Source organism: Peromyscus maniculatus, chromosome 1 (genome assembly GCF_049852395.1).
Source record: "Peromyscus maniculatus bairdii isolate BWxNUB_F1_BW_parent chromosome 1, HU_Pman_BW_mat_3.1, whole genome shotgun sequence".
Classification (NCBI taxonomy): domain Eukaryota; kingdom Metazoa; phylum Chordata; class Mammalia; order Rodentia; family Cricetidae; genus Peromyscus; species Peromyscus maniculatus.
Genome location: NC_134852.1, coordinates 208,399,485 through 208,420,481, shown reverse-complemented (window position 1 = coordinate 208,420,481; position 20,997 = coordinate 208,399,485). Strand labels below are relative to the sequence as shown.

At 46.6% G+C, this 20,997-nt stretch overlaps 1 protein-coding gene across 1 annotated transcript in view; it reads left to right on the top strand.

The window, feature by feature from the left end:
• The window catches only part of LOC102924232 (guanylate cyclase 2G-like), a 53,260-nt gene that overhangs the window by 9,349 nt on the left and 22,914 nt on the right, over nt 1–20,997 (top strand). Inside the window, exons 5-16 of the mRNA XM_042265356.2 lie at nt 1,546–1,817; nt 4,266–4,614; nt 6,548–6,657; nt 8,797–8,982; nt 10,202–10,343; nt 11,536–11,671; nt 13,761–13,873; nt 14,538–14,707; nt 16,214–16,351; nt 18,522–18,605; nt 19,249–19,353; nt 19,863–19,934. Of these exons, the coding sequence (XP_042121290.2) occupies nt 1,546–1,817; nt 4,266–4,614; nt 6,548–6,657; nt 8,797–8,982; nt 10,202–10,343; nt 11,536–11,671; nt 13,761–13,873; nt 14,538–14,707; nt 16,214–16,351; nt 18,522–18,605; nt 19,249–19,353; nt 19,863–19,934 (1,877 nt within the window). The remainder of the gene's footprint in view (nt 1–1,545; nt 1,818–4,265; nt 4,615–6,547; nt 6,658–8,796; nt 8,983–10,201; nt 10,344–11,535; nt 11,672–13,760; nt 13,874–14,537; nt 14,708–16,213; nt 16,352–18,521; nt 18,606–19,248; nt 19,354–19,862; nt 19,935–20,997) is intronic.

Here is a 20,997-nt window from a genome sequence, read left to right as displayed (position 1 = left end):
GTTTCCTTCTGAGTCAGGCCTGAGTGAGCTGAGGCCGTTTAAGGGATTGTATCTGAAGGAAGAGAAGCAGTAACTGAGTGCTTCCCTTCCTCTTACTTCAGACTGTCAGGGCTTCTCAAGACTTAGTGCATCTAAGATACATGACAACCTCAAATGCGCATTTCCTGGAGCACATTCTGGCTCAGAAAGTCTGGAGTGGGGTCCTAGAGTCACTGTCCTAGCCTTTGGGAGAGACTTCTAGGAAGCTTTGAGAATCATAACGAGTCTACTGTGCTAAAATATCTAAGTACGGATGAGTGTGAGAGGGCAGACTTTTCCCAGATGGAAGCCCTGGGAGGTGAGAAGTTGACCATTTAGATTAGTGTGGATGGGCCTGGGGAATGGCTGGGCCATCTTACCTGGGATGGCTGTGGCCTTCCAAAGGTCCTGGTCTCCCTGTGATGTGTCAAGCAGTGAAGAGGTGACATCCCCCACCCCCATCTGAAACCTTCTTGCCCTTATCTATGCAGAGAGAAGGCCAATATTTATCCAGTACTAATCAGCTCCTGGTCCTCCAAGCCCAGGAAAGGGAGATACAGTATGCCTGGGTTGGCAGTAAACCTTTTCATAAACATTCGTTTACTTTTTCTAAGATTTTTCTGTAAAATTGATTGAGCAAATGGTAACTACCATTGTTACTACGATACTCATATGAAATCTAACTTCTTGTGTGTTGTCTGTGTATGTGTGTGCACACATGTGGCGGTCATCGCAGAGACTGCTCCCCACCTTAGTTCTGAGACAAGGGGTCTCACTGATTCCACTAGACTAGCTGGCCTGCTGGCCTCGGGGCCCCTCCTGTCTCTACCGCTGTTGGGCTGGGATTGCGGGCTCACATCCTCATGCTCAGCTTTTTAAGTGTCTTCTGAGAGTGGAAGCTTAGGTCTTCAAGCCTGCACAGTGAGCATTTAGTCAAATGATCTATCGCCCCAGGCCATAAGACCATTGATGGAATGGTTCTTTGTGCAAGCTTTGTATGGAGGACTAGATTTACAAGCTCTCCTGTAATCCTCCTGCCCACCCCCAAATACCCCTTAGAGAAGCCCTGCACCATTTAGGTCCAAGGTCATACAAATAACATGAAGTGCATTTAGAATGGTAGGGCAGGCTTTCTGAGTGGGCCCCAGTCTTCACATAGGGTCATGTGACTTGTTCAGTAACATGAAGGCTGTAAGTGATATCACTGAATCAACATCCAGGGGTTTTTTGACTTGCCACTTATGCCTGTTTTCTATGAGACTCAGAAAGGGACAGCTTCTGTTAATTAGTGTCACTGACTAGAAAGCGAGCTGTGGTCTCTGGGGACTCTTCACTCTCTTATAAGTTCTGGGCAAGGGTGGTCAGAAGGCTGAGCCTATCAGAGCTGTGTAACGATACTTTGTTAGATTCTATCCATGGCTTCCAGGACAGGCTCTGAGGTCCCACTGATGTCTAGGCTCTGTGTTAGAGCTGAAAATCATACTGGTCACTCATGTTTGGTTCTGATGCTCTTTGTCATTGTGCTAGTGACTTGTCCTGAAGCTGCTAAGCTCACCGTGGGATTCCATGCCCCGTGGAACATCTCTCATGCCTTCAGTGTGCAAAGACTGGGGGCAGGCCTCCAGATAGCTGTGGATGAACTCAACTCAGAGCCAGTGGGCCTCGGGAACTTGAGCTGGGAGTTCACTTACACCAACTCAGCATGCAGCAGCAAGGAGTCCCTTGAAGTTTTCATCGACCAGGTCCAGAGAGCACACATTCCTGCTCTGTTTGGACCAGCATGCTCAGAAGCAGCAGAGGTAGAGTATGCAGTATTCTAAAAATGTTGTCTGAGCCGGGCGGTGGTGGTGCACGCCTTTAATCCCAGCACTCGGGAGGCAGAGGCAGGTGAATCTCTGTGAGTTTGAGGACAGCCTGGTCTACAGAGTGAGATCCAGGAAATGCACAAAACTACACAAAGAAACCCTGTCTCGAAGCCCCCCCCCCCAAAAAAAAAAGTTGTCTGAGTTTCTACTGAAAGGGGGTAAGTGTACAGTTGAAGATACTGATTTCATTCGTCTCTTCTTATTGATTTTTTACATTTTTGATTAAAAGGTTAATTGTATATATTCATTGTACATGGTACTACATTATGTAAGGCCATCTTTCAGACAAGTATGTGCTTACATCTAATCAGTCTCTGAGCAAAAATCATCACAATTGCTGTCTAGGTCTTAGTTTCTGTTTTTTGAGATCATAAAACTAGAAGAGTTAGGAGTCTTTAAAGACTTTTAGGGAAAAATGATTAGTTCATGAACCTTGTTCCTAATGCTTGTTTGACTTTGGTGTTGCATGTAGACTCATATTCATTAATCTCTTATGTTGTCAGCCACATGGTTTGGAGAATTTGAGATTGACAACAATGCTTGTTTTTAAATATAACAGTATCGATTGTTAAAGGCGGCTTTCTTTGGTGTGCATAGTAAATTATTCAGGAATGCTGACAGTCAGCTGGAGATAATGCAGTATGACAGTTTGCTTTAAGCTACAGCAAATGAGGGAGACATGCTATGTGTGGTTAATGGGAGTTGCTTAGTCAATGTCCTGGTGTCACACCATCTGAGAGAGGATGGGGAAGGTGACTAAGGATGAGCATTGCAGATCTCACTCCCTAACGCGGCAGAACTCTCTGGAATTGTTGCTGTAAGATTCAGTTGACCTTTGAGTTTGAAATATCCATCTCTCTGCATTTTACATCTCTCTGGCTATCCAAACTCTACTCCTCCTTCAAGGTCAATTCCAAGTGTTGCTGAGGCAACTTCTACCCTCCTCTTTCATTTTACCTGTCCATAATTCCGCAGTTTGAAGTAATTAATTTATCATTAATTTGTATGAGCATGTTTCTCTGCGTATGTGAATTTGTCTCCTTTTTTGCAGGATGTCTGTAAAACAGACTATAAAATTCTCTTTACTTCCCCCCCAGGCATTGAATTCTATTACTTAAGTTCATTTATAAATTTTGTTTTACAAGCTTTACTGTGGTGAGATTGAAAACCCACATAAATTTCTTCCAAATTAAATGTTTTGAAAGTTAAAAAAGAGATAATTGATTGCTTTCCTAAATGCCTATAAATATTTTTCTATAAATCCTATAGGGCATATTGGTTTCTAGGGATATTTTTATATATCTCAGCTCCTATAAGGGGCCATAAACTTCTTTAAGGTAAAGGTCTTCAAAATTCTTTGCAAAATGTAGGATCTTAAAGAAAATACATAGAAACAAATAATGGATGAGTTCAGGAAGCATATAAATGGAGACACGTGGCTTGAGTTCTAATCCCACTCTAGTAGCGTTGGCTATGTATCTCACATCGCTGCATCTCCACATTTTCATCTTTAAGATGGGAATGATGGCCAAGCAAATCCTATAGAAACCCTAGAAGTTTAAATGAGGGCTCCGCCTTTAAGTGGGATGTCTACATCAAGCTCAGGGATCATCAAGGAAGAGGAGGAGGATAAAATATAGGAGCCAAAGGCAGTGGGTGACCACACCCAAACCATGCTGTCAGGACACAGCAGGGAAGCTGGCACAGGGAAGAGCTCACTTTAACTGTCACAGCATTCAGAAGACTTAGTAAGATCTAGCCAGGAAAGTCTAAACACTCATGGGGAGGCACTCAGGGCTTCCCACCCCAGCTGAGAAACTATTGGCAATTGTTGGCTTTTTTCAGAGAGGGAGTTAGTTTCCTTCCAGGATGAAACTCCTGTGAGGCGACAGCTCCTGTGAGGCGACAGCTCCTGTGAGGCGACAGCTCCTGTGAGGCGACCTGCATTCCAGCAGACGGCCCTGTACCCATGCCCATGCTACCAACGCTGAGTGGGCTCAGTGGGTTAAAAGACAAGAAAGAAGAAAAGGAAAGGAAGGTTGGGAAGGAATATTTTTGGAGGAGAGAGAATGGGCTTGGAGTTGATTAACACACATTGTATTCATGTACAAAACTTTCAAACAATAAAACTTCAACTTGAAAACCATTGCAGCCAATCAAGTTTGATTACAGTGTTTGATAAATCCTTACATTTATTGTTCCTGTCCCCTGAGGTCCCTGCAGTGCAGACTGTATGGAGGGCATTATCACTGACATTCCAGTAGAGAAGCTGCAGAAATGGCCCATAGGTTTCCTGCATCTGAGCTCTCCGCAGACATTGACATGGAGTGTGGTGTGGCATAAGCTCTGTTATGGAAAGGCACTCCCTTGTTCACTTTCAAGGTTATTGGTTTGCTGGCCTCTGAGTGGAACATCCCCGTCTTCGACTTTGCTGGACAGATGGCAGCCCTGGAGGACCACTTCTGGTGTGATACCTGTGTGACCCTCGTGCCACCCAAGCAGGACATTGGTGCCGTGCTTCGGGAAACCCTATGGTTCTTGGGCTGGGAAGACATCGGGCTGTTTGGAGGCTCCTCTGGGGCTTCCTCCAGTGAAGGCGTGGATGAGCTGTGGAGAGCTGTTGAGGATGGACTCCAGCTGCATTTCACCATCACTGCCAGCATGAGGTACAGCAACAGCAGCCCAGACCTTCTGCAGGAAAACCTCAGAAGCGTGTCATCTGTTGCCAGGGGTAAGCAGGCAAGATTCTTCCTTTGCTTGTGTTTGAAGATTGTTTAGAAACAGCTTTGGGCTCTTTGTCTTTATACTTATTTTTCTATAAGTATAAAAAGCAAGTAGAAACAAGGTACAAAATTAATGATACATTAAAGTAATTTATGTGTGTGTGTGTGTGTGTGTGTGTGTGTGTGTGTGTGTGTTTGTGTGATAGAAAATTTTGGCTGTTATAGTGTTGTGCTGCACAGAGGATTCTAGAAGTATATTTCTGGTAATCTGGGTCTCGGACTTTATTTGTTACTGAGAACATGGGACACACTTAGTTTTTATTTCAATCTCCCCACTTTCTAGCTGTGTGTCCATGGGTGAGAATCCTAACCTCTCTGTGCCGTAGACACCTTCTCTATCAAATAAAGATGACCATCATATTTCTTTCCCGGGAAGGTGGGGACCAAACAGGGTGATGTGTGGGCCAGCTACCCACCATGTCCAGGTGGGTAGCTGGCCAACAATGCAGCAGCCACTCTGGTGCTGCCGAGAACGTCTTCATCAGTCACCAGCTCCTCCGTGCTCTCAACGAACTCATTCTTTATGGCCATGGGACACTGGGATTTGCCAAATCCTTGTCCTCAGAGTGACACCCATGGCCATGCTTTGGAGCTTGCCCTCAGCCTTGCAGGCTCAGCCCCAAGTCCCCCTCCTTAGGGATGCCTTCTCTGAATTCTGTCTCCTAAACTGGGATCAGATCCTTGCCTCTCTCTGGTGAGAGTGTTCAGTCTTCTCCTAAGCTCTCAACTTTCCACTGTCTGGGACTCAAAAAATGTCCTCTGTCGGCTCATGTGTCTGATACTTAGTGTCCACGTGGTGGCTATTTTAGGAGGTTCTGGAATCTTCAGGGCTACGACCCTTTAATACAGTCCCTCATGCTGTGGTGACCCCAACCATAACATTATTTTCATTGCTGCTTCGTAACTGTAGTTTTGCTGCTGTTATGAATCATAATGTACATATCTGTGTTTTCTGATGGTCTTAGGTGCCCCCTGTGAAAGGGTTGTTTGATCCCCAAAGGGGTGAAGACATACAGGTTAAGAGCCACTTCTTTAGGAGCTGGGGCCTGGCTTCAGAAAATAGGTCACTGGGAGTATGTTTGGAGGTTACACCTGGTTCTGTTTCCTCCTCACCCCCTCCTTCCCACCACCATGATGTTCCAGCTCAGGGCCCTGAGACCGTGGACTGAACTCCCTGAGACTGTGAGTCCACATGAGCCTTTCTTCTTTTAAGTCATTCTCCATGGTAGCTGTGTGAGAGTGATGAGAGCCAAGAGCTGATGCCCTCCCGACAGGGGAGCCCAGTCTGTCTTGCCCACAGCTGTTTCCTGTGGAAAACACAGTGCCCGTCACACACTTGAAGATTATAGAGGAAGACAATAGCTCATCTAAAAGATAGGCTGTCAATTGTGTGACTTCAGAATGAATGATGGTGTCACTGAATAGAAAGAAGCAAGGCACCTTGGCCATTCCTCGACACCCCAACTCAGAAGCCCCAAATGACCTTGACTCCAGGTCCACTTTGGCTTCCTCGTAATTGATGTACAGCTGAGGAGTCACTGATTTGGGGGCCAGTCAAATAAAATCAAGGAAGAAAAACAATCTCAAACTTCCTGGACTTGTACATTGTGGTGGCAGAAGACTGTAGCAAAGATTAGTTTCTGAAGGGCAAAGGGTGGCAGCTTGTATGCTGCAGGCTTAGTTTAAATATACTGTCCTACATTAGCATAGGCATTCCTATTTCCTGAAGTATGTCCAAAGAAACAAGAAGGCTGTGTCTTGTTTGGAGTGTTTTTATTTTAGACATAAAAAGAATGTGTGTCCGTGAGTGGGGGTGTGTGATACACACACGCATGCATGTGTGAGCAGGAGCAACTGTCTGACTGTTTTCCCTTCTTTTAGTTATAATCCTGATCTGCAGCTCAGAGGATGCAAAAGGCATTCTGCAAGCTGCCGAGAACCTGGAACTCAACACTGGAGAATTCGTTTTCATCCTTTTACAGCAGCTGGAGGTAGGGGTCTATCTACGGTCAGTGGCTCCTTAGTGAGAGGTGATGAGAAGGGCCAGGCAACAGGATGTGTATGGAAACCAGGTGCTCGGTACAGCTCAGTACTCTTGAAGGTTTATCTTAACACCAGGGCTGAGGGCCCGGGGGTACAGCTTAGCTGTGCTTGACACACAGATGTGAGTGTCACCTTGGTCCTCAGAACCCACTTTAAAAGGCTTGGTGGCCCACATTTGTAATCCCTGTTCTGGGGAGGTGAGGAATAGATTGCTTCCTAGGACTTTATTGCTACCCAACCTAGCCTGGCTGGTGAGCTTCAGGCCTGTGAAAGACCCTGCTCAAATATACAAGAGGATGGCATCGAAAACAATACTCAAGGTTGACCTCTGGCCTCCGCACATACACACACAGGTGCACATGCTTTTGCACACACACACATACACATATGCACACATGCATCACATCAGCATGAATGTATACACACACACACACACACTAAAGTAGACTAAAACTGAACTGAAAGCATTTACCCAGAGTTTCTCACCACAGTTAGTGAGGGACTAGACGGGCTGGAATGAAGTTAGCTGGCCTCTGCCCTCCAGGTGAGCACACACCAGCCAAACTCTCATTTCTGCCAGGTACATAAGCCTGTCTGAAGGATTGCAAGTGGCTCTCATTTCTCTTCTTCCATAGATTTCCCCATGTCCCTGTTGAACCTAACAAAGGCCTGTAGAGGCCATCGCACAGGCCCGGTGAGGCAGTTCTCGGGTGGTTTGGTTCTTTGATTAATGGTGGACGAAGCTAAAGAACCACACACTTTCCACACTACTGTTAGATATTTGACCTGGGCTGCTGCAAGGCAGATGTGATCATCCTTCCAGCTTTTAAAACCAAGACTTAGGTAAGGCGAGTGGGATGCCCCATCTGTCATCTCAATGCTCCCGAGTGGCACTGCTACTGTTTCAGACTGAGTCTTCGGTTGTTAGCTTCTTTTACAGAATAAGAAGTGGAGGCCCAGAGAAGTAAAGCTAGCTTACTCACTGCTGCACAGCCACCCCGAGAGTATTCCAGCCCTCAGTGCCTGCACATACCACACTGAAGACATCCAGAAGGACCACTTGCCTTTCTTTGGCTGTGTGTCCACGGTGTAGTTTCCAGTAGGTTTTGCTTTCTAAATGAGCTTGTTTTATGTTGTCAGAAGGAACTAAAATGGGCAAAGTGGATGTAGAGAGGGATAATAATGACCACATTTCTCTTCCTTTGTCAGGAAGTATTAGATGGCAAAACTGCCTCTGATTTTGTTGCTTGGCAGCTGGAAATCTCTCTCTCTCTACTTTCCAGGGTATCTGCCTTCCTCCTTGTTATCACTACCCCCTTTCTTCACTTTCCCCTCATCTCTCCTTACAAAAAGATGATGAAAGGAGAGGATGGGGCAGCCCTTAGGATTTTCAGAGAATCCCTTCCAACCCTTCTTTCTTCCTCATAAAACTCTGATGGTCAATTCCAACTGCTTTAGAGTATAGGAAGAACAGAATGTAAAATAATATACCATGAAGTATCTATATAATTGAGTTCATCCTGCATCTTAAAACAATGCACAAATCCATTTGATAAAGCCAGTTAGGTTTATGTTGCAAAAAATCAGTCTGCAGATCAACAGTGTAGTGTAATATCAGTTATGTAAAATATGTATATTTTGTATGTATACACACATACACAAGCATGTGTGTTTCTGTCCTTGCTTATACTAGGGAATGTGGGATACACTCAGTGAGTGGTATGCACTTGTCAGAGTAGGGATAATAATATAGATGATAGCAATGGTGATCAACACTGAAACCACAAGGCGAATGGAGACCAGACAGTCCTAAATGTGTTCAGCTTGGCAATCTTTGCTGTTACCGAGGCTTCTGTGCCTTAGCTGCTTGGTGCCCCACCATGTTCTTCCCTCTTTGCCCTTTGGCTTCCTTCCTGCTGCCTGTGTGCTCACTAGCAAACTCGGACCCAGTATTGCAGAACCTTCTGGAATTACTGTATTTCCAAGAATTAGCCTACAACAGTTAAAGTTCTGCGCTGTCGTGAATGTAGTTGGACTCCATGGGTCATTTCCTACAACATGGTGAAATTTACTTTGTTACTTTTCAGGACAGTTTTTGGAAAGAAGTACTGACAAATGGCACAGTGACAGGCTTCCCCAAAGTCTATGAGTCAGTGTTTCTCATCGCCCCCAGCTCCTATGGAGAAGGCCCTGGTGATGATGACTTCCGGAAACAAGTCTACCAAAGGCTGAGGAGGCCGCCCTTCCATAGCTCCATTGCCTCCGAGGAGCAGGTCTGGTGTGGTTTGTGCCCAGTTGCTTTTGCATTTATCTTTCTTATTTCTGCCTGTCCCCCAACCCCAGTCCCTACAACCCCTCACCACACACACCATTGTCTTCCTTCCACAGCCCAAAGTAAACAGTGGTTTGGTGTTCTTTTGTGAAGTCTGTACCCATGACCACAGAGGAGTCGGAGTTATCAGATGGAAAGCTACTGGCCTTTGCTTTCTGCTATCTGTGGAGTCTTGGAGTGAATTACCTAATTTCCTCATAGCTGGCTTCCCTCAAACGCGAACTAGAATCATTAGTGGCATCTACCTTCCAGACTGGCCCTGAGTGTCCGACAATGCACTATGTTGATGTAGCAGAAGAAACACCAGCGTGCCCTCAGGCTATTCTGATTGCCTTTGTCAGGAGGACAACAGGACTAATAGCCAGGATGGAACAGTCAGACATGGAGCCAGCACAGTTCAGATAGGCTCTGTCAGGACAGTCATGAGAGGGGTATCAGCCAGCAGGAATATGAGTCTATGTAGAAGAAGAACAACATGGGAAATATTTTATAGAGAATGTTGGCAAGAGAGAAAGCTACCTCCACTCTAGGGCCATGCTGAGACACTGAAGACAGGGCTTGATGAGGAACGAGGCTGAGACTGTGGCTCCTACCAGGGTGAGAAGATGCTTATTTCTAGGTATTGTTCTGTTCCTGCTGCTGTAGGGGAAAGACGCCTAGCACTGAAGAGGCACTTACACTTTTGTTGATTAAATGAGCAGGTACTGAAGACCTACTATGGACATCTGGCCTGTAATAGTTTACCTATTCTCCCTCATCTAGTGCTACAACTGTTTCATGAGTCATTTTATCTCTATATTATAAATAAGTGAGCTGAGGTCTGGAGAGGATACCGAACTTGCCTCTACTTACAGCCAGAAAATGGCAGACATTCTAGCTTCTGAATATTTCACTTAAGGCACACACCCCCTCCTAAAGAATAGCTGATAGCATCTAAAGCTGGTCTTGGTCTGAGCATGTGATCCAATTGGACAACTGGGGCACAAGGAAAGGCAAAGACTTGGACAGCTAGGCTTGATATCCACCGGGCATGGCCGTGAGGTATCCCCTGCTCCTCTCAGTTAGGCTGGGCCTGTGCTCAGGTGATAGAGAATGATTTCTTCTAGTTAGGTGGTGGAAGCTGGGGTGTATGAACACTGTGTTTGCTTCTCTCTTTGAAGGTGAGCCCTTTCTCTGCCTACCTCCATGATGCCCTCTTACTCTATGCTCAGACTGTGGAGGAGATGATCAAGGCTGAGAAAGACTTCTGGGATGGGCGGCAGCTGATTGACACCCTAAGGGCTGGCCAGATCACACTGCAGGGTAAGGTGGTCTCTGAGCTCAGGCTTCTTAGCCTCATCCCTGTGGACTTGGAGGTGCTGGGCATGCGCTATAGGCTTCCTGTGTTAGCCTCATCCCTGTGGACTTGGAGGTGCTGCCATGCGTCATCAGCTTCCTGAAAGTCCCACCTTGCTCTGCTACAGAATCTTTGTCATCTCAACAAGATTCCAGTCTTCCACAGGGTACACGGGCTGAAAGCCTCCTGACTGCTCTGAGTTTCCCCAGCTGGGGGAAGAGGCCTCTGAGCATTTTATCCTCTTCTCCTGGGCACTCTTTCTCACTGCTTCTCCTACTAATACCCTCCTAAGGAGACTTGCCTGTACAACATGTCTAAACAGCAAGGCAGTGTAACATTCCAGGAAGAAAGGGGCACCAGGCCCCTAGCCCTGAGTTGCATGCCAACTCGGCCTCCCTTGGCTCTGGAAGGCAGAATTGGGACCCTGTGATAGGACTGAGATTCTCCTTTTCTGAGACCTGATGTGTGTGGTCACCAAGGTCACAGCCAAGGCACACAGTAGGTACTTCATAAATGACAATATTGTGTTCTGTCTGCAGCGGAACCTAACGTCAGGGCATGGCTGCTGGTTTGGGGCATGTGATAGGCATTCCCTTTTCTGAAGTCTCTCCTTGATAAATGGAGTTTAGCATGTCCCAAGCAAGGACAGCAAAACTGCTGGGTGGAACTGAGCACCCTGCCAAAGCTTCGGCGTTCACCAGAGTCAGAAGGAAGGGCCCAGAGAGAAGGAACCTGTGTCTCGGGGATGCTTACAGGGAGGAACCAGCATGCAGGGACCAGAGAGGCTGCTGTCTGTCTTTCATGCCCACCAGCTACTGCCCTAGGGACATTCAGCTTCAAGTCACCATATGTTCTGAATCCATAGGAAGTGGTTTTTATGTGAAATGCATGCAAGATGGCTTCATTTTTCCCCTCAACACTGGATGAGCCTCCCCATTTGGAGCTGAAGAGATAGTTCGCCTTCCCAGTGTGACTCTGCTTCTGAGTCACCTTCTGCCCCTCAGTGTACATGTCGACCCTAGCTCAGATTCTGTCAAATGGCAGAACCTGCCGTCCATGTCTGGTGGGGAGTGGGTATGCCCATCAGAGCTGGTACGGGCTGCTGTTTTCAGTCACGAGTGTCACTTTGTCCTTACCTGGTATAATCTCTCTTTTCAGGAATCACTGGCCCTGTGCTTTTGGACTCCCAGGGGAAAAGGCACCTGGATTACTCAGTCTATGCTCTACAGAAATCTGGAAACAGATCCGTTTTTCTTCCTATTCTTCTTTATGACAGTTTTCAGAAAGTGATCAGGTATTGGTGGTCACTTCTGTAAGATTGATCATGCTGTAAGAAGAAGCTGGGGTGGGGGGACCAGAGCTTTGGAATCCAGTTCTAGAGTATCCCACTACACAGTCTGCTCACTAAGGTATGTCCAACCAGTGGCCCATGGGCTGCATATGTTTCGGGACAGTTATTGTTCAGCTGGAAACCCCAGCTCACTCTTGCTTGATTTGGAAAGTTCCATTCCTCTCTCTCAAACCAGGCCCTCTCAGAGAATTTCCGAGAAAGAAAAGGCACCAAAAAGCCCAGATACCCATTGTTGGTGGCTACGGCAGCTCCTCCCCTGAAGTTGCCAGCAGCCCGAGTCCCCGCCTAAAGCGCTCAGCTTTTGACCATACCTGGACACAAACCCAGCTTGTGGCAGACAAATCATCACCTTGCCTACAGGCAATATAAGCTCCCTGCTTTAGTTCGGGGTGTGTGACTTCTCCTGCCTCCATCTCTGGGGCTGGAGAGCTCACCCAGGAGTTGCTTTGCTCAAATAAACCTGTTCTTTTACTTTTTAATTCAGCTTAATGTGGCTTACTGTGTCAGCCGAGACACCTATTGTCATGATACAGAAAACCTATTAGTTATGAATGCAGCCCAATATAATACTGTAAATGCACACAAAACATGAGGCACTTTTTGATATATATGTACACACACACACACAATCAATTCTTCGTTTGTGCTTGTGTTTTTCTGGACATAGTCTCTCAGTGTAGCCCTGGCTATCCTGGAACTAGCTCTGTAGACAAGACTGGCCTCAAACTCACAGAGATTCACCTGCCTCTCCCTCCTGAGTGCTGGGATTAAAGGTGTGCGTCACCACCATCCAGTCAAAATCAGTTCTTGGGCATGGACTTTGTAGATAACAACATCCTGCTACTATGTCAGAGCTTCTGAACTCACAAAGGTCAACTTTGGGGCTTTAAGGTGGTTTTGCCCAGATTGTGGGTATGGACTTTTCCGGATGCCGGGGAGAACACAGAAACGCAGTACCCCAACTGTAACTCCATAGGGGTTTTGCCTCCTTTGACGCCCCAGCTGAATCCCATTCCCAGTGTGTTCAGAAGTCCTGAGCCCCCAAGGCAGTGAATCATGGGGTCACCTACAAGCCCAAGCTCACTCACATTCAGTAAAACAACTCACCTATAAATCTGCCTCCCTGAGACTCATATGGACATCAGGGCCCTGTGCTGTGCTGGGCTCCCAGTACCAGGAACTCCTACAAAAATCCATTGTATTGTTTTCTCAGCTACAACCCAATGAGGAAATGAAAAGGAATGCTAGTGCTTAATTCAGTGTCCACCTGTCTACTGCCACCAGCCCAGATTCCATGTGAGACATTTCCCCTCCCTTATTCTTTGAGAAAAGTTAAGGTCCAGAATAGGCCAGCACAGAAACAAAGTAACAAACCAAATCCTCAGTTTGATAGGAAGGGGTGCAGTCCATGCAGGGGGCAACATTTGGTCTGTGAACTATCAAAATACCTGCTATGCCAAGCACGGCTGACACCTGTAGCATTGGCTCATGACCTTTTAGTCAAAAGAGACATGGTTTAAGTTACAAGATGTGGAAGCCATTCTACCTGGAAAAAAACAGAAGACATTGCTTTCCCTGAATTACATGGCTGGAGGCTAGATATGAAGTTTGAAGAGCCTGAGGGAGGTAGAAAAACACACGTCAGGCCAGCAGAGGATTGAATTAGTGACCAGAGCCTGTTTGCCTTGTTGTTGTTGTTGTTTGTTTACATTTACTCCTCTCTGGGCATTCATGCATGAGGGACATGTTCATATGCATGCATGCATGCATGAGGGACATGTTCATGCCATGGCATGACTGTAGCTACAAGGACAACTTTGGGCAGTTGGTTCTGTCCTTTCATTGTGAGAGTCCCAGGGATTCAACTGGGTCATTAGACTTCACAGCAAGGGCCTTCACCCATTGAGACATCTCTCTAGCCCCCGTTTTGTTGGTTTTTTAATGTATGGCTCCGCTGCTCTTGTTGTATGTGAGGTGAAGACAAGTAGAGTAAGTGCACTGAACACGGACCTTTGTCTTTTCTGCTTTAAAGACCCTGGAGGAATGTCTCAAACATCTCTTGGCGCCATGGCTCCCTTCCTGAAGACAGACCCAGCTGTGGAGTTCACAACAAGCTTTGCAAACCTGAGCCTTCTCCTGTAGCAGGTGGGAGCTGGGAGAAGGTAGCAGGGACGGCCTCTCAGCAGCACCGTCGTTAGGGCCAGAAAGCCTTTCTGTGTGAGAGACGTCCCATGCTTGTGGACAGTGAGAAGTAGCAACCTGCTAGCTGGAACTGAAAGTGTTTTCAGACACCGTCAGTACCGCCCAGGGGCACCACTGCCCACCTTCCCTGTTTAGAGCCAGCACTATAAGGAACCTCTTGAGATGTGAGTCCTAGAACTCTCTTCAGGGAGGTAGAAGCAGTCCAGGCAGGAGGATGTGGCTGAATAACCAGTTAGGAGCCGGGTTTTGAGTTAGAGAGGCTGTGCCGGTAGAACAACATTATGAGAATGCATAGTAAGTGTTCAACAGACATGTTGGAAGTCGTTACTGTGTTCTTACTATAGAAGTTTCTGTCAACAAAAAATGAGGCTACTATATCTATGACATTATCTTTAGATTTTCTATGAAATTCTTGCCGCGGTAGCTGGGGTGGGCTGGGGTGGGGGTGGGGCTAGCATAGTGGGATCCCAGCAGAGCCAAGTCTGAATGGCTTCAGCATGTCACAAACTTATACCACATCTGGATAGCCTTTGAGACACCTGCTTGGCAGGGATGTGCTTACCTCTGCTCATAGGTGGGCCTGAGTAACGATTGCCTCTACCTCCAGGTATGACCACACCTGCTGTGATTCTCACAGCCACACTTCTGGCTCTTGCCTCAGTAGCTGCCATTGTAGGTCTGGTGTTACAGATGCTGAGAGGAAAAGTACAGAGCCATCATGGAAACACCTGGTGGCAGATTCATTACGACAGCATCACTGTTCTGCCCCAGCACAAGGTGAGGCCACACACTTTCCTTTGGACTTGCAAAGGGGACTTGCTAGGAACTCATGAGAGCAAGGGGGTGACTCACTGATGAAGTGAGCACTCAGAAGAGTCTTAAGACCTGAGTTAAGTTTCTAGGCTACATTTATCTGAGAACACTACCCTGCCTCCCCAAAACTCAAAACTTTTTTAACATTAAACATTTTTGTTTATATCATACATCCATGTATCCATTAAGTATAATGTATCCATTATATCATACATCCATGTATCCATTCTTTCCCAACTTCATGCCCCCCAACACTAAGTCCATATGCGAATGTATGTGGGGTCATGGGGAGCCTACTGGTGGCCACCTTCTCCACTCCAAGAGTGACTCCCTCTTTCTTCCTCAGCAGCCAAAGCTTCCAAGAGCGCCTCTGTGTTTCATGTTGGATTTTTTAACTGGCTTGATCTCGTGTTGGGCTTGTGCTGGTAACCATGGTGTCTGTGAGTTCACCAAGGCCAGCCTTCCGCTCATCCAGCCCTTACATTCTTTCAGCCCCCTCTTCCACAATGCTCCCTGAGCCTCGGGAGGGGAGGTTGATGTGTGCTTCCTTCCATTTGTGACTGAGTCTCAGCTTTGGACTCTTTGGAAATGACTGGCAGCCCTCTGATGCTCAACTCTTCTGTGGGGGTTCCTGTGGAGCATCTGGTCCTGTCCAAAACAGTAACCCCTTTAACTGCCAATGAGTGCTACAATCAGTTCATTAGCATAACAATCATAGAAATCTACCATCCAGGGTAGCCCAGGCACAGCTCAGACCTCCAGGATGCCCCAGAGAAAGGCAGAGGGATGTCTCCATGTAAGGTGGAAGCCTCAAAATGGAGAGTAACTTGAAGGCTTCTGAGAAGAGCTGCCATTTAGGAAGAATGACTTGCCAACAGTGACAAAGAGAGAAGTCACACAGAATGTGTCGGGATACCAGAATATTAGAACATGTCATGCTGAAGGCTGGAAAGATTGGTACCAAGTCTGGGCGATTTCAGGGTCCTGAAACCAAGAGATGGGCTTCTATTAGTCAGTTACTTCCAAATGTCCCCAGGGATTGGAGTCTCCTCTTCCCTCTCCACACACAGAGCTGTAATCTGATTTGCTCGGTTTTGTATATTAGGGTGCCATTAATATTCACTTTAAACAGGAGTAGGCTCCTGTGCTCTGTGGGTGTGAAGAAATGCTGGAAATATTAAACACAGAGGTAACCCAGCCTCACTCAGGAAAACAGCTCCATCTCCACCTCTACAACAGGCAGTCTGGCCTTAGAGCCTGTGCTGCCCCTGGAAGGGCTGAGGCCAAGAGTGAGGCATTCAGCAAGCAGGTACATTGTGGATCAGAAAGATCAGAGTTCAAGGCCTGAACTCTGTTCCCAGGTATTGACTATGTAACCTCATAATTCATCCTCTTTATCTACAAAATATAGCATCCTGTGGGTACTAGGCCATGCTGCTGAGAGCAACCAGGTTGTGTTTTGTTTTCCAGCTGTCCCAACGAGGCACACCTGTGTCAAGATACAACATTAGTAATGCGTCTACTGTGAATATTTCTGCAGATTATAGCTCCTTTGCCAAGAGCCAACGGGGTGAAGAGATGTTTTATGCTCCTGTGGGGCTTTACCAGGTACTCCTGTGCATATGAGTGTCAATGTGGATTTCTGTCCCATTCTCCAGTTGAATTTGGTCAGGCCGGGCTTTATGAATACAAGAACGTTCTCCAAGCAAAATCCTGGGTGGTTTCGTGTCTCTAGATTGGTGTTTCTCTAACTTTGAGAACTGAAACACAGTAAATTTTTAAAAAATACAGGAAAGTATGCACCAATACTACGTCTTACTTTAAAAAGAACTTAAGATATGTTTCTAAAGGGAAGATTTTGGGTCAGCAGGATGGAGGCTGAGATTTTGCATTTGCCACAAGCTCCCCTGTGATTCCTGTACAAGAGACTCAATCAGACTTAGAACTCCCAGTAGAACCTTCTGTGGTGATGGCAATATAGCCCCTAGCTATAGGTGACAGAATTCTAGTGTTTCCAGGGGAGCTGAGCGTTAGAGGTAATTACATTTAAATAACTAAGGAGCTTTGGGATGGCTCAGCCAGGAAAGCTTTCTCTGTGTAAGCGCATGGACCTGAGTTTCAATCTCCAGCACCCAAATCAAACAGCAATTGGGAGGCAGCATGTGCCTGTGACCCCAGCACTGGACAGGTGAGACAGGCTTATTAACCAGCCAGTCTAGCTGAACCCAGAAGCTTCAGGCTCAGCATGAGACCCAGTCTCAAAAGTAAGGCGGACACGGACAGATGAGAACACCCAGCACTGACTCTGGTAACATATGCATGTCCAGCTACACACACACCATTTGAATAGTCCCTTGCAGTTAGGGGCAAACTTAGTAGGTAGCCCAGTCTCAGAGTGTGGATTTCTTTATCCGGGACTTTAATGACTCTGTGCTGGGTACTGATACATCTGCTGTGTAAAACTGGCAGCTATTGAAGCGCAGACATCACTTCCCCCACCCTTTCTCAGCCGGCCTGGAATGCCCCAGAGCACATGCTTAGTCACCCTTTAAGAGCTCAGCTCCCTTTGGGGAAAGTTAAATAGGCCCTGGGAAATGGAGGCAGAAAGTGCCAAGCAAAGCCATCCCTGACCATTGCTCTGAAGTGTGGTTTCAGTTTCTGGCAGTGTCCTGTCCGCTCTGTCTTCTCCACCCCAGCTGGAACCCTCTCACTACCCTTCAGGTTTTAGTACGGGCATCACTTCTTCCAAGAACCTTTTCCTCAGTCCCACAGGTGTCCCCTCCTCCGTAGGAATCCTGTCTCCATCCCAAATCCTTCGCAGTTGCTTCTACACTCAAAGAGGCGGACCCGGGATGATATTCAGCTGGTCTGACTGGGCCTTGTCCTTCCTCATGTTTGCAGACTACATCCTTCCTTCTAATCAGCTCCTCCCTCATTATTGCATGGTTTTGTGCTTGGGGATTGAGTGACTCTAGAGGCAGACCCAGTAGGTAACAAAAGTGAGATCTGCCGTTTCACAGAAGCTTCATGTGCCAAGTGTTGCTTTAACTGATCCCAACCTTCCCCAAACCACAAAAGTTTGGTGGTGGTGTCCCCTGACATGTAGGGGACGAAAGAGAGGCTGGGAGAAATTAAACTGAACTGTCACATGGGCTTGAACTTGGCACCTGACTCTAGATTTAGGGTGTCAACTCACTGTTTCCTTGAATGATAATAAGACGTAGACGAGATATTCCGATCTGGCTGCACCACTACACACGTGCCACCCTGGACAAGCTACCCAACCTCAGTGATCCCATCCAGAACGGGGCCAACCACAGCTACCGTGCAGGGCGGTGTTGACAGCTGATGGAGACCTCACTGCTGAACAGCCAGAGTCCTAGACCTGCCGCAACACATGGCTTTCGTCTCCGTTTAACGTTTCTGACTCATCCAGGGTTAACTTTGGGGCTAGAGAGATGATCAGTGGTTAAGAACAGAGCGAGATCCAGGACAGGCACCAAAACTACACAGAGAAACCCTGTCTCGAAAAACCAAAACAAACAAACAAACAAAAGAACACTGGTCACTCTTCCGGAGAACCTGGGTTGGATTCCTAGCACACACATGACAGCTCACAACCACCTGTGACTCCCACCCCAGGGGATCTAACGCCCTCTTCTGTTCTCCTCAGACACTGCACACATGTGGTGCACAGACACACACGCAGGCAAAACACCTATGCATTCAAAATGCTAAAAGAGAAAAAAAGAACTTCATACTTTGTCTCCGATTCCAGGGAAATCGCGTGGCCCTCTGCTATATGGATGACGGAGCAGAAGCACGGCTTAAGGAGCCAACTGTGCTTCAGGAAGTCTGGCTGGTGAGGCTCCTCTCTGCCCTTCCGGCCCTCTGTTCCCACTGTGAGAAGTGGCCTCCCTCCCAAAGGTTCAATGACAGAAGGGTGTTTCTCCAGCTTGATGTACTACTTCAGAGTATATCCTTCAGAGATTACTCCTTCTCTGCGGCAGGGGCTTGGACCTCAGACTCTCGGCCTTAGACAGGAACCTGAGGTCTGGCTCCCTCCTACCTCTACCTACCTCCTTAACTTTTCCTGGCCTTTTTCAGCCCTTCATCCTCTGTCTGTGATGATTGTCTGCTTCCCTTTGATGCTTTGCCAATGACCTATCACATGCTGGCATTCACAGCCACACCCAGGGAAGCAATGCAGGGTCCACCTGGGACGATGAGGTGTAATTACTAGCCATGGCTTGGACTGGTCTTTGATGACCCCCTGGTTTGTTTGCCGGACTCCCTGGGTTTACCTCCTAGCTGTGCCATTTGTCAGTTGTATCCCCTTCAACAAGCTACTTCACCTTTCGGGCATCTGTTCCTCCGCCTGTAAAATGGAAGGAGTTCTTCTCTCCTAGCATCTTGGCAGTTAACTGAAAGCAGACGAAGCACACAGTATGATCACTATGCAAGGCACTCTCCATACATAATGATATTGCCACCATTATTTCCAGATGTGTGAATTAAAGCATGAAAACATCGTCCCCTTCTTTGGCGTTTGCACAGAACCACCTAACATCTGCATTGTCACCCAGTATTGCAAAAAAGGAAGTCTCAAGGTAAGCAAAAATATTAAGTCTTATGTCGGGCTTCATTAGACAGTGAGTGGGAAACCTTGTCTATGTCCCTCCCATTCATCCATGCATGGTTCCTTTTTAGTCTCATTGAAAGTCCTGAATTATCTTAGCCTTCTTCCCAGGATCAAAGTCGTGTGACTCCACCAACTATTGGTTTCCTTTGCTCTTGGTGAAAACTGCATGAACTTGATTCGTTATATAATGTCACCCCTCTTCTTGAATCCCACTCCTCCTCTGGCACATGGCCATCAGTTTTCTGTCAGGGAAAAGACATGTTGGTAGAATTCAAGACTGTATCCTTTCTCCACACTGAGTGAGACTATGCAATCTTCTGTGAAGATTTCCACTTACATGTCACATGTTCCTCTTTACAATAGTTTCAGCTGAAAGGACATGAGTGATATCATCTTCTGTCCTGCTCCATGTCAGAGGCATTGATCACTGTGTGTCAGCTTAAGTCTGGGTGATATTGAAATAACTGTGTTTTCTAGGATGTTTTGAGAAACTCCGATTATGAGATGGACTGGATATTCAAGCTCTCATTTGCATATGACATAGTCAATGTGAGTACAAAATAAACTAACTTAAAGAATAAATATCATAGCAATTTTAAGTTTTCCTCCATGCTGAGTTAAATCTTTGCTGGCTCTCTTTAAATCTCTTTAAATGGAATGACTACAGGTTAAATTTGATCACGTCAATCAGATGTTCCATGATTTTTTAATTCTCTAATCACATGTCAATATGGAGGGAGAAAAGTGCTTTAAACCAAAGATGGAATGAATACCAGGCTTGCCCAATTTGGAAAGAGCAGGGCATTTAGACTTTGGCAAGAACTTCTTGTCCCAGAGAGAATTCAATCACCAGACCACAAGTTGAGCTGAGGAAGATATGCCCGTCTTCTCTCTAGCTCTTGAGTCCTTCCCAAGAACCTGGGGATCAGTACTACAAAGGTAAAAATGTGGGGCGCAGGTGTAAACATCAGAGGGTGAGAAAAGCATAGTTTTTACTTGGGGCACAGGGGGCTATGACAGCTGTAGTTGAGGGAGAATGATAATAACTGTAACAGCACACACACATTTCCCATACCACATGATGCAGCATGAAGAACTAGAGATTTCTGCTATGCTTTATAAAAGGGAGGAATACAGTCTCCCATATAGGTTCCCACCAGGGTCTGGCAAGGATCATTCAGAGGAGGGTAGAGAGAGATCCATTTCTTCCACGGAGGTAGGGAGTCTGCAGAGTGAGTGGCTAGATCCAAAAGCCCAGATAACTCATAGTAGGTGTACTATGGTGATGAGGGATGAGGAAGGCAAGCGTGTAGTTGAAAAGATGAGCTATGGAGTGTGCCATATCCAGGAGACAGGATCCAGCAACTCGAGGCTGCCTCCTTAAGCTGGACTAGCATGTAGCTGTCCTTGGTCTGCTGTGTACACCTCTGCCATTTAAAAGAACCAAGAAAAGCACCTGGAATTTTGATGTCTAGTTTCTTGAGTTCTTTATATATTTTGGAGATCAGCCTTCTGTCAGATGTGGGGTTGGTGAAGATCTTTTCCCATTCTGTAGGCTGCCATTTTATCTTATTGACCGTGTCCTTTGCCTTACAGAAGCTTCTCAGTTTCA